The following is a 13,869-nucleotide window of genomic DNA, read 5'->3' on the forward strand; positions in this document are numbered from 1 at the left end:
TTTACAGTTGAGTGGAGTAAAGTGGGTCACCTATAGCCCCACTAACCTCTTTGAGCAATAAAAGGGTGGCAAATCTGCTTGACTAGACCGGGGTGAAGGCGGAAAAAGTGGGCATGGTTACCTGCGTGTCTCAGATTTTAGTCTAGTAACAATAGGAAGGAATGAGTCTTACTGATTGACAGCAACAAGCATACAATGATTTGGCGAAACAGAAAAGTGAAGCCACGATGTGCAACAGGTTGAGTTGGACAGCATAACATATCTAAGAGCCTATAATTAAAAGTTGAGCCGGACTTTTCCCTCCCACCCGCTTCACAATGTGATGTCCAGTTGCAACAGACTGTTCCTGCCACGCTGCTTCACTGAGAGGAACAGGAAATTATTCCTTTGTCGCCGTCAAACTCTTGAGCTCTGTGCTGGGAAATATTTGCCCTTTTCCTACCTCACTATATGTATTACATCTATGTATTTTGTCTTGTATTTTTCACATAGATTTTTATAATACAGTTACTCAAAAATTTACATTTACTAATTTTCTTTCTTTTTTTCACTGATAGTTAGTGGTTGTGTAAAGCTACTTCTGGTCAAAAAAATGAGTTTGCTCTTTTGATAAACGAAAACTGCCAAAATGACTCAAAAATGTACATACCCTGGTGATCTTATCCTGATAATATGCACACACGTTGACACTAATGGGTTTCAATGGCTACTAAAGGTAAGCATCATCCTCACCTGTGACCTGTGTTCATTCAGAGCTGCACTGGCGTTTCTGGTTTCTGGGTCATGGGGAAAGCAACATAATTATCAAAGGATCTGCAAAATGGGAGAGGATTTAAAAGATGTCCAAGGTACTGAGAGTATTAATCAGCAGTGTTCAAACTCTAATTAAGAAGTGAAATATTCTGTTGAAACCAAACCATGGTCAGGTCGGCCAGCAAACATTTGTCCAACAAGGGAAATTGTGAATGCGAAGAAAAAACAAGAGATAACTTCAGCTGAAATACAGGGCTCTCTAAAAAAAAAGTAAAAAGTGGTGTAGCTGTTTCAAGATGCACAACAAGGAGGCACTTGATGAACAATGCGCTGCATGGCCAAGTCACCAAAAGAAAGCCATTACATCGCAAATGCCACAAAGTATCCGCTTACAGTTTGCCAAACAGCACAGAGACAAGCCTCAACATTTCTGAAACAATGTTATGTGGAGCAATGAAACCAAAATGGAACGTTTTGGCCATAACCATAAACATTTGGAGGAGTCAACAAGGCCTGTGATGAACGGTGCTCCATTCCTACAGTGAAACACGGAGGTGGATTATTGATGTTTTGGGGATGTGTGAGGTACAGGGAACTTGATCAAAACTGATTTCAGGATGAATGCAGCATGTTGTTAAAGAATGCTGGAGGAAAAGCACAAGTCACTCATTTGCCTGGATGATGATCCAAAGCACAAGGTCATGTCGACCTCTGATTGCCTCCAGAAGAATAAAGTGAAGGTTCTGGAGTGGACATCTCAGTTTTTGTATTATCATTAATATTTTCTGAAGAATGGCCAAAAAAATAAAAAATTCTGCCAGGGTATGTAAACTTTTGAACACAACTGTATATAAATGTCCACAAGCTGAGCATAGGCCAGAATCATCCTGTTGAATTTGCCTTTGGTGCAGATGTCTAGTTTATGATGAATATTTCTATAATTCCTGACCGTATCCACATATACTGGCAAAAAGTCCAATATCTTGTCAGTGTCAGCACAAATAAACTACAGTGGAATGTGATTTATATTATTGTGGTATATATTACTATTGATCACTCTGACCCCTTGATCTGATACTGATATCCAATTCTAGTCATGAGAACCGGACACTGTGAACACAATCTATAGACCAAAACAGCAAACTGTCTTTTATCAGTACTTTGATGTTGTTTTTTATCTATCGTAAATACATTTCAAGTCATGATTCAGTCCAGTTCTTGTGAAGCAAAAGAGACAAAGAGCCGAGAAGATTAAGAGGTAAAAGACAAGGAGGACAAAAAGGCGTCTCGCAGCTGCTTTTGTAAGTGCTCTTCATTTTGGAATCAGCGGCCATTCAGAGCTTGAGAATAGACTGTACTCTTCCAAACGTCGCACTTTCCCCTGAGTGTGTTGTTGCGATGGGGAGAGAACTATTTTTTGAAAAGGCTTGGTTTTAGTGGCTGTGATTTACAGCGACTCCTCTGGAGTAACAGGCTGAGGAGGAGGTGGTCATCCAGTCACAGTGAACGAGCTGTCCACTTGTTACCTCTGGACCAGAGTGTACTGTGAAGTGTTTGAAGAGAGGTTGGCTGTGTTCATAGACAAATACAAGAAAAGTATTGTAGTGTATGGAGGTTATTTTGTGTTTTTTTTTATATTAATATTGGTCCAAAGGCCTTAGAAAATACATACAAACTGATTTGGGAAAATTGGCGTGCTGGAGAGTTTAAGGACGGGGACACCCGCGCAGCTCATCACCTCCTGCTGCTGATGCTTATTTGGACTTTATGTTTGCCTGGATACTTAATTCGCCTGAACTTTACATTGTCTTGTTTACTGTTCTGTTTTATTGTCTGAATGTTCGGTGCAGCCCTGTGAGGCAACTCCTGCTGTGATATTGGGCTATACAAAACCGTTGATTGATTGATTGATTGATTGATTGATTGATTGATTGATTGATTGATTGATTGATTGATTGATTGATTGATTGACCTTTAGAAAATATACATTTTAGTCATTTACATTTATTCATTTGTTTTTTTATTTGTTCATGTCATGTCGTTACATACATACTCTATTTTTCATATATACTTACATAAATAAAATGGAACAGAGGGAAGATAAATCTTGTATTATCTGTTCCTAATAACACATTTAAAAGTAAACCAATAGAGTGGTCCTTACTCCTCACCAGGTCAACAAACATCACACAAACAGTCTTAAAGTTTTGCAGTTACATTCATGTGTTGTCAGTTTTTTTGGATACTTTCAAAATGTTATGATATTTACTTCGACGGCAAACCTCCTGTGCAACAAAATTATTTTGAACGGTGTCTGGCAAAATTCTTTGTTTAGCTCTCCACATAATAAACTACATTTTTAAGTCGGCAAGATCCTTAAATGTATGTAGTCTATTTTCAATAAATAATTGATTGGCGTGCTCTCTAAAAGCTTTCTTATTGATAATTCTAATTGTTCTTTTTTGCAGCAGGAACAAAGGTTTTGTGCTGTTACTGTATCTGTTACCCCAGACTTTAGAACAATAACTGAAATATGGATCATCGAGGAATAAAGCATATGCAACAAGCTGCAATCAAACAAATCTCTAACTTTATATAAAATACCAATACATTTGCTGATTTGACTGTTGAAATAATCTATATGAACACCTATAATTACTCCATCAATGGTGATTTTTACATTATCACTTTTTCTTAGATTACTAAAAATCATATAGTTTGTTTTGTCCCAGTTTAAGGATAACTTATTTATTTCTCACTTTTAACATTTCTTCTCCAATTCTTTCTGATACTTCCAACAAATTACTTCTCGAGTCAAATATGCTGGTGTCGTCAGCAAACAATAAAAAGATTAACATGATTCACAAAGGTCATTAATAAACAAAAGAGCAATGGCCCTAAATTGGACCCTTGCGAAGCTCCACATATGACTCCATATGACCTCCCTACATTTAGCCCACTGATATGTGCCTACTGCTTTCAGTTTGTAGTTTTCAAGGCACTGGTGTGTGAAACCCCTACTTCCATAAGTGAATAGTTATGACAAGAACAGCTCGTGATTAAACAACAACCAACATTGTACAACAACCACACTTTACCCTTTTGTCCGAGCATACACGGAGGAGGAGGGTCATGCCAGGTCACCACAAGCTGCATAGATTGGTTTGCAGTCACTTTATTTTGTCAGTGTGGGCATCTTCATGTTTTATTAGAGTTTAATATTTTGCATTTGATTTGAGTTTTGAAGCCCTTGGAAAGCAACAATCTCCACCAGAGCAGCAGCCCTGTCTTGAAATGGCAACAGTATGAGCTTATTTCTTTATTGTGGGTGGAATGGTCAAAATATTTCCCTAAGTAACAGTAACTTTGACATTGATTTACTTAATTTTTAGTAGAAACAAAATAATTACCACTCTAAGACGAGATAATGAAGGTAATCCACTGACTACTACCCACCTTCCACCTATAATTTCTTCCTCAGTGTGTTGCAGATTTTCCTGAAAATGTAATCATTATTTGCTCACACTATTGCTCGGGATTGCTAACAGTCAGGGTAATCAGCATGAAATCCACTTGGCACTTATTATTTGAATCCCCACAATTTTACCACTACCTCTGTCCTCTTTATCGATCTTACAAAGGACAACGCTGGCTTTTTGATAGCGCAGCCATCTCCCACTGCACGGCCTTACTACTCACCGTTGGAGGATGAAAGTGGGCAGACTTCAGACACCCCATGCCGGCACAGTGGCTCTAGATGAAGGCGATGTGTAAGAAGCGCGGAAATACCCTGCAACAAAAGCCGCCTCCAAACGGGGCCTCGGCTCTGCTAGTCCCATTAGTCCCAATACAGGCACAAAAAGGTGATGAAAAAATCTGCAAATGCATCTGAAGTGGCTTTGAAGGATTTGTATTATCCAGCGTGCCTGCAGAGGGGCTTATCATTATGCGCTAGTGGTGTGCTGTGTTTTCTGGTTATTAAAATTGGACTCATACTTTGACATGCCCTACCAAGCAGGGAATTTAAATATCTACTGTAAACTATGCAATAAAAGCAATGTGCAGTGTCAGAATGAGCTCAGCAGTTTAGTACAGTGCCTCTCGCCTCACAGCAAAAAGGTTCTGGGTTTGATTGTTTGATTCCTGAACTGAATGGGGTCTCTCTGTGTGGAGTTTGGCACATTTCGCCCCAGTGTCTGGGTTAGCGCTCCGCTGGGACCTCATTTAATCTCTGGAGTTTTAGGTTTAACTGTCACCTTACTGTGTGTTTTAAGAGCAACTGTAACGAGTGAATTTCTCCACTGTGAGATCAATAAAGTCTTATCTTTGGGACCAGCCTCTTTTTTTTTTTTAGCTCTCTTGAATAATTGCTTGACTCTGGAACAGAAGACCCAGTTTTTTACACATGGTTTGCTAATGCCTTTCTTCGTTCCTCAGTCCCACCTGCCCTTTTTCGATCCATTTCTTTTACTAACGCGACCTATATTGATTGAGTGAGCCTGCAAAATAAACCAACTCACTTCAACCAACTTGAAGTCATTCAGAGGGGTGTCCAGTGTCAAATCTCCCTATCGCAGACCCAGTGGAAGAGAATTGTGATGCAAAAGGAGTGTGTTTTTCTTTCTAAGTTTAATTCCTCAATTATTTAATAGGCCAGTTTCCCTAAGACTTGGGGCTTAAGCCTCTGGTTGAAGAATGGGTCAAATGCAGCAGACAGTACATAATAAATAACAGATACAATCACCAGCATTTGTGGTTTGTGTTATGTGGACAGGCAATTTTTTGTAGTAATTACTTCTATTCTAAAAACACTGTCATTATATCCTTGTATCCACATGTGTCCTATTATTGCAGGTTTTCTGGTGAAAAAAGCCTCTCTTTTTTTCAAACACAGTATACTGAGCCAACTTTGTAAGCACAAAAGCTTATTTTGCAAAGTGAAAAATTATACTAAAAGGCATTGTTTACTAGTCTAGTTCCTCTGCACTGACAATGTCCCCAGCCAGCCAAAGACAGGCTTTTGTGATGTCGGATTTAATGTTGCTTAATTCCAACAAGCCTAGCTACTTATCCCTCTGTGGATTATGCAGAAAATGATTCATAATTAAATAGTCAGACACACAATTCATTTGATTTCGATGACCTACTCTGATACAGTCACTTTGTTGACAGGCTGTAGACATTTGTACGGCTGCCTGTAATCTCTTTAATAATCCGTGTTTTATGTTCACAATGCGCTTACATATAGCTTTCACAAAGGTTTCTTTTGTGATCTTGTTCTTGGTTTCTGTTTTAAAATAAACCACCTCTCGCTTTGACTCTTTTCACCCTCACCACCTCCATCTCCTTGCCGTCTCTCTCTCTCTCTGTCTCTCTAGGCTCTCCTTTCCGGGATGAGATCACGCTGGCTATCCTCCAGCTGCAGGAGAATAACCGTCTGGAGATCTTGAAGAGGCGATGGTGGGAAGGAGGCCAATGTCCCAAAGAAGAGGACCACCGCGCCAAGGGTCAGTGGACCGGAGCCGTCTATCTGCCGCTGTCTCGCTAAATGTCCACCGCAGTCGTCACGCGCTGCCTTCTCCCTTCCAACTAATGGACAACGTGCAACTTTGGTGTCCTTGTAGGAAGGGCGCCCAGCACAAAATACTCATTACTGTTTGTTTATGCGCTGTGATAGGAAATGTATCGCAGAGAAGAAAGAAAGACAGCGCTTCTTTTGTCTTGACTGTCAGATGGAAATCTCTTTAAAAAATGGTGCTGGTAACTGCCGTAACATCAGAGTAGAATATACAAAGAATTTGAGAGACAGAGAGGAGTTAGTATTCATGCAGTTTCATCATGGAGCATTTGAATGTGATGAAACAAATAAAAAAAAACTTCTGTGTATTAGTGAAACACAGCACCAAAAACAACATATTTTGTTTGGGAAGGAAATCTGCGCTCAGCCACTGCGCTCAATAACAAGTGTAAAATCCACACACAAAATAAAAACAGCTGTCATGTTTGTCATGTTCTTTCAGGAAAAAACATGCACATCAGCCAAGTGCTTAGCTTTTAAAATTCAACATTATCAATGTTAATTATTACTATTATTAATTATTATTATTAATATTACCCCTGATTGAAGAAATTAGCTGCAAACAAAGCGAAATATCATGTTAAAACAGAATGATGTTTAAGTTGGTGTCACAGATTGCGTACATTTGGCAGATCATCTCAGTTTCTTGCTGCATTATTGAAGCTGCTCCATGTTCTACAGTACTTTCATAACATATATATATCTCTGGTAACTTGAGGATATCCCTAATTCTTCTGCTTTGAACCCAACTCCATGAATTATAGATCAAACTTATCAAAAAACTCTTTCAGAACCTCTCGAGTATTACCACCTTTTCTACATGCTGCGTATCGCGGCTCCTGTCTGCTTGGTCGATATCAAATAGATGTTTTTTTTTTTTTTTTTTTTTATTTTATATTTCAATGCCCGTCTCTGGTGGCCCTGTGCAGGTCTGGGCATGGAGAACATCGGCGGCATCTTCGTGGTGCTGATCTGCGGCCTCATCATTGCCGTGTTTGTGGCCATTATGGAGTTTGTGTGGTCGACGCGACGCTCGGCCGAGACCGATGAGGTATGCCCCCATACCTGCCCTCGCCGCCCCCACAGACACTCCCCAGTAGGTTCCCATGGCACACCGCCAGTCCTTTTGATTCTGCCTGTCTGCCTGTCAGTCTGTGTGTCATCATGTAAATGCCTTCATCCACGTGTGGTTTGGTTCATTTGTACGTGTTGTGCATGGGGAGGGACAGGAACGTTTGATAACGGGGTAAAGACGGACAGAGTTTTAATATGACGTTTAGATTTCACTTTGCATGTGTTGCCTGAAGCCATCGTGCCCCGTTACTGTCCTGTCTTGTCCTGTCCTATACCAGTAAGTGCAGTGGTGTGTGAGCTAAACTTTTGTATGTATGGATAAGCAATATTGAGAAAAGCCAATATTTGCTTGCATTAAGAAATAGTGTGATCTTTTCCCCTGGCATTAAATGTCATGATGTATCTTCTTTTACATGCCTCACATGTACGCTGGTATTCTTCGTTTCCATTTCTGGATTCCTTCTCATCTCTCTATCTGTGTGTCCGTGTCTCTTTCTCTCCTTTTCACTCACACATTCGGCCATCAGTGTCTGTGTTCCGGCCGCGATTACTGTTTTTGTTTGTGTAAGCTCATTCTTTCTTATGATTTCTTTGGGAATGTGGTTTGTAGAAGTGCATTGTGTTTTTTGATTCTCGCGGCAGTGTTGTTGGAATGATGAGATCTTTAGGTATTTTGGACTGTACTGTAGCTGCGGTGCTGTGCGTGAGTGTGCTCAGTGGTTGGGGCTGCCTGTTTGTTCATAATACATAGTGCCATAAAGAACTAAACAACATATTGGTGTTTTGTGTGTTTAGATTGTAATAACCCTTTCTGCTCCATCTCTACCGTCTCCTCATCCTCCCCCTCACCTCTCCATCTCTGCTCTCCACTCTTACATTTGTTGACCTCTGTGCCCTCGCTTCTCTGGTTCTTGAACTCTTTGGTTTTCCATGCTTCACTGTGTCTGTTTTTTTGACGTGTTCCTGCCTTGTTACTTTCATTTCTGGCTTCTTTTCCACTTTACTTTCCTCATGTCTGCTCCTTTTCATGTCCTGCCTCACACCGTCTTGTTCTGCTGCCTGCTACTTCTCTGTGTCTGTGGCACCCTTCCGTCCTACTTCCTGTTCCCTTCCTGTGTTTCCTTTCCTTTGTCCCTCCACCCCTCCTTCCGGTCCTTGTTGCAGGTGTCTGTCTGTCAGGAAATGATCACAGAGTTCCGAAACGCCGTCTCATGTAAGAAGAGTTCTCGTCTGCGTCGCCGCCGGCCTCTCAACAGCTCTGCCGCTCTGCGACACCCGGCACGCATGTCCCTGGGCGCCCCGCGGCCTCTGCGTCTTGTCCGAGAGATGCGCCTGAGCAACGGGAAGCTGTACAGTGGAGCGGGGCCACTGACAGGGGGCGCTGGAGGAGGCTGTACAGGACCTTCAGATGTTGGCCCGGGACCACAGCGTCTCCTAGATGACCCTCTAGGAGCCAACACCACCCCGCCTCCTCCAGCCTCCACCCCAGTGATGCTGTCAGGACGGGGGTGCACCCACGTACGCATCTGCCAGGAGTGCAGAAGAATCCAGAATATGAGAGCAGGGGGCAGTCTGGGCTCCACGGGGAGCAGGATACCCCCCTCATCTGCGCCCCTGCCCCGCCTGCCCCCACCTCCACCCCAGTCCTCTTCAAATACAGACAGTGAGGGCGGAGGGGGGCCCAGCCCGAGGAGACTTCACCACAGCCCCCCGCCCCACAGCAGCCGGCCCGGGCCACCTCAGAGCAGTAACACCACAGACCTTCTGGGGGACCAGGACTGAGAACAAGAACTACTTCTTATCGGACCAATGTTTTTACTTCGGACAAAAGCTGTTGACTCTCGGAGCGAGCGACTGAAATGGACTTTTACAGAGAAATTAAACTGACAAATGAAACTCTCCTCCCGCACAGAGAACTGCTCAGTGTGAACAAGTCCGAGCAGAACAGAACAGACAGTGGTTTCCTCACTGTCCTCACCTCCAGATTGGACACACACTTCTGGACGGGAACAATCGCTGTTGTGAAAGAAAGCTCCGTCTAAGGACATACTGTATCTGTATGTGATATAAAAGAAAAGCTAAAGACTTCCAGAGAATAATTTCCTGTTGTTTTATTTTTTCGGTTGTCTTGTTTTGTTACCATTGTTCAAAGTGGGAATCCAGAGTAAATACAGCCTATTTGTGACAATATGGTGGATTATAAATTACTAAGAGATTTGACTTGACTTGTTTGAGACTCTTTTTTTTTTTGTCACTTGCTTGCTGTAGTGTTTCTGGATGAATACACACAACACAAACAGTCACAGACGATGCTGTTTGTCTTCACCTCTCTCTCATGTGTGCCTGCGGTAAGTCTGCATGTTCTCAAAGTGAGAAATCCATTTAGCCTCTTCTACCTTTAGAGATAAGACAACTGCGAAAAAAGGGAGTGTGTTTGGGAGCGAGAGAGTTCGAAATGTGAAATTAATGTCCCTTGTTATCCCAGTTAAGGCTTGCCAAGACTGTACTTTTTCACCTTTGTTCACTAAGCGTAGCAGAGATACAGACAGGGAGAATAGATAGAGGGAAGCAGAAAAAGAAAAAAAAAGTGGTGATAAGGGAAACCAAAGAGCGGAGAGCACACCGGAGAATCCCAATGAGGCCGTTCTACAGAAGATTTCCATTAAATCTGTCCTGATCTGTTAATTCTGGGCATCTTTTTGGGGGTCTGTGAATGCGCCAGCAGGCTACTTCCTCGCTTACTGTGTAACCGTCAGACTTGGCCGTCCACAGAGGCGAGTCCTGCCAGACTGATAGACTCAACACAGCCTTGTCAATACTGTCTCAAGCTTTTGATCGCCTAATTACTTCCCTTGGTGGCTGCAAACTCATTCACAGGGGGGTTGACTACAAGAAAGCCCGCTGATAAAGGGAGCAGGAAGAAATGTATGTTTTCCACTTTGGTTATAAAAGGAATTTGGTCTCGTTTAATGGAGCTGCTAATCTAACGGCGCACTGTTAACTCCATCTACTAAAGCTGCTGCTACACTATTACTGTATTAGCCCCGATGCGTTTTACCCTCAAAATTGTGTTGGTTCCACATCACAGCTAATGTTTCTGTGCACTTTTAAGTTGTCGGGGGGGGTTTGGGGGGGATTGGAACAAGGTCAGGCGGAGGTAAGATGCAAAAAAAAATTGTTAATATTTAATACTAAGAGTTTTCTTTGAGATTGTTTATCATAATCCCAACCCAATTACCTTTAGGCTCTTACCAATTCATCATTCTTTTGTGTTTATTTATTTTGTCGGCACATCTTAATGAGCACACATGAGACAATGCTATATAAACACACCACTCCCGGATCGTGTCCATCTGTAAATTTGTATCAGCAAATGCGTTCTCATCCAGACACCTGGAGCTGGATGAAGTGTCTTGCACAAGGGCAGGACAACAGTGCACTGGTCGGAGCTAGCAATCAAAGCACATTGGAGGGCACCTGCCATGATATTTTCCCTTTAAATATAAGGCTTTGAAATATTTGTAGCAGTCAGAATTTTGGGCGTTCGCATCTCGGGGCCTAATTGCAATGGTACAAAGGAAAAATGTGTCTGTTTTGAATTTCTTCGCACACGGCTACAGGCAGAAACAACAATCCTAAAACCACTCAATTATATTTGCATAGTAATGTGAACAGCTGTTTCTTTTGTTTTCCACCAACAGGTTAACATTTCTCAATATTTATACAGCCCTAAAGCATTTCACCAGCAGGACACTGTGACTCACTGGCCATTTTAAGGAAGTCACCCATATGGCTCCACACTCTTCTCCTTCTGTCTAAAAATAAACCAGTCGGCAAATCTCAAGTCCATATTTTGATGCAAGCAGGGTTTCATTTACGGTTTCTTGTTTTTGTTACTGAAACAATTAGCTTTTACCATATTTGCCCCAATGCCCTCTGTTTCTATTTTTCTGTTCTATTTTCCAATGTGATGGATGACTGAGAACCCCTCAGGACCAGTCAGGTGGTGCAGTCCTGTGGATAATCATGGTAAGTCATCTTCAAGCAATAATGGTTTACTTTCATAAAACCAATGGCAACACACACAAAAAAACACTTTTGATAAACTCCAGAGAGAAAGATGAACAAGCTATAATAGGTGATAAATAGTCGCTAACCTCTTGCAGAGGTGATACATTTTCTTTCTTTATTTTCCTATAATAACCATATCTGTATTTAATATATCCACAACCTGCCATTAATATTGTGGCATAAAGTTCCTGTATCTAAATTTTGTCGCCAGTTTTAATATATTATTACAGTAAAATAAAAGCTCCTTTGTTCATTTCAGCTGCGGATAAGATATTGAACTTTGTGTCACTTTATGTTCCATGTGAGAAAGCAGTTGTTATTATTAATACCATTATCTGCTTGAATGCCACCTTTTGCCAGTTTTACCAATGTACAAAAGTATCCACAAAGTGCACCGTGTTGCTTCTTTTTAGACCTTAACCCTTACCCTAAAATGATTACTAATGCTTATTAATACTTAATGAGCACACCTTACTCTAAAGCAGGGGTCTCCAACAGGCGGCCCGCGGGCCAAACTCGGCCCACGAGATGACTGAATCTGGCCCCTGACTTGTAGAGCAATTCCTGAGTATGTAAAAAAAAAAAGTAAGTGTCCAGCCCAGTCCTGTGCGGAGTTATGAATTTTTAAATAAATAACCAGAATGCTCACTCCAGCCACTAGGGGGAAATAAAGAAAGGAGAGAATTCCACACATGTCCAGCAGAGGGCACTGACATAAGTAGAGATCAGGATATAAACAACACATTATTATCACGTGGTAAAGAGACAGTCTGCCCCTGGTCGGCTGTGGCTACAATAGTAGCTTACCACCACCAAGTGCTGAGTGAATAAATAATGACTACAGTAGCAGAGACTTGTGACACAGGCTTGTTAAGTGCGATACAAGTGTAAGCCGAGGTTACAGTCCTCTCAGGCTCATTATTATTCATTTATTGAAAAAAGTTTCCTCAATAGTGTATTTCCAATCAAAACATATTTTACTGGAGCTTTTGTTTATGGACCGCGGCAATACACTCCAGATATAGTTTGGCCCCCAGCGAAATTTACTTGGAGACCCCTGATCTAAAGCGATACCACATCCTCTCTGTCACATCAAAGCAACTATATTGGTTGCAAATTTGTGGCTTGTCTTCCTTAAAAGAGCAATGCATATCCCGCAGACTGATAAAACCAACAAAAGCCAAAACATTTTAAATTGCCTGCCATGTTCTGCTCAGGTGAGAATAGATTAGCAATTTAAATCACAGCTTCTGGGGTGCTGCCAATCATTACGGTTTATCTTCTAATTCTAGTATTATCTCATCTCTGTTGCATATTTGACATTCATTTGGACTAAAATGACGCGAGTGCAACAACTGCGAATGAATCCCCCCAAAGGACAGCAGTGTTGTGTAAGTGAATGGCGCACAAACAAACAAGAGCGCGCTGGAAAAGATTGGTTCACCTCCCCGTGCCCCGGATAATGAATGATAAGTGTGTTTGTCCACATTACATTGTTTCCTAAATGATTGCTGTCAGCAGAAGCCGGTTTTGGATTTGATGTGTCTTCTTCTTCTTGCTCTTTGTTTACTCGTGCCTTTGTGCGCAGAATGCTGACAAGGCTCTGGGCAAACACCCGCAACATCTTCATTTGTGATTCCCTTGATGTCAGAAACCCCAACCGATTGTTCCTCGCGCACACGCCGTTGGATTGGCCTCCCTCTTGTTGTCTCTGGCTCAGGCGCACAACTGTACTGGCAGCTGACAGCGTAGCAACAATTGTTTTTGTTAGAAGGCACGATGTAGAACAAGCGAGAGACCCAAAAGGAATTAATAAAAGCTATTTCTAGAGGTTTGAGGAATGCTTGGATTGTTTTATTCATGCCGGGCAGAAGAGCAAGAGTCCTTTCACCTTAGGGGTGTGTGAAACTGCCTTTAAAACAATGACCAGGTGAAAAAAAGTCTTGATAATTTCAGTATGTCACACATTTAAAGACAGACCCTTTTCTTGTGGCTTGAGTAGTTGCCAGAAATGGGTGTGAAAAGGTTTTCTTAGCATGAGAAAAGGTCAAAGGAAATTATACAGTAATAGGCGACAATTGTTCATAAGTTTGAGCAGTTGGCAATTTTGACTCCACAACTTTTATTAAACGTTTAATTTCGACTGTGTGTGCCAAACAGAAAGTTTCAGTCAAAACAACTTTGCAAACAGTACATTGCACCTCCTCAGTGGCTTTGCTCTTCAATACAACACCAGCACAAAGTCTGGCTCTTACCCTCGAGTGTGATTACCACAGAAAGAAACTGTCCAACAGCAACGCAGACGTTTAGCCCAAATGTTTATTAAAAATGCACAAAACAAGGCGTTATCCTTTAAATACACAGCATAAGCAGAGTGTTTGTTTTATGGAATG

The 13,869-nt window shown here is 41.7% G+C and overlaps 1 protein-coding gene across 5 annotated transcripts in view; it reads left to right on the top strand.

Annotated features, from left to right (window-relative positions):
* The window catches only part of grik5 (glutamate receptor, ionotropic, kainate 5), a 143,248-nt gene extending 133,629 nt beyond the window's left edge, over positions 1-9,619 (top strand). For 3 of the 5 annotated variants that reach the window (XM_079561870.1, XM_079561872.1, XM_079561871.1), the window contains 3 exons: positions 6,132-6,260; positions 7,261-7,427; positions 8,570-9,619. In XM_079561870.1, the coding sequence (XP_079417996.1) occupies positions 6,132-6,260; positions 7,261-7,427; positions 8,570-9,187 (914 nt within the window). In that variant the 3' untranslated portion in view covers positions 9,188-9,619. Of the gene's footprint in view, positions 1-6,131; positions 6,261-7,260; positions 7,428-7,932; positions 7,970-8,569 lie in introns of all 5 variants that reach the window. The other 2 variants (XM_079561874.1, XM_079561873.1) reach the window with 2 other exon arrangements.
* The last annotated feature ends 4,250 nt before the right edge of the window (positions 9,620-13,869 follow it).

This window comes from Gobius niger, assembly GCF_951799975.1.
Source record: "Gobius niger genome assembly, chromosome: 8".
NCBI classification, from domain to species: domain Eukaryota; kingdom Metazoa; phylum Chordata; class Actinopteri; order Gobiiformes; family Gobiidae; genus Gobius; species Gobius niger.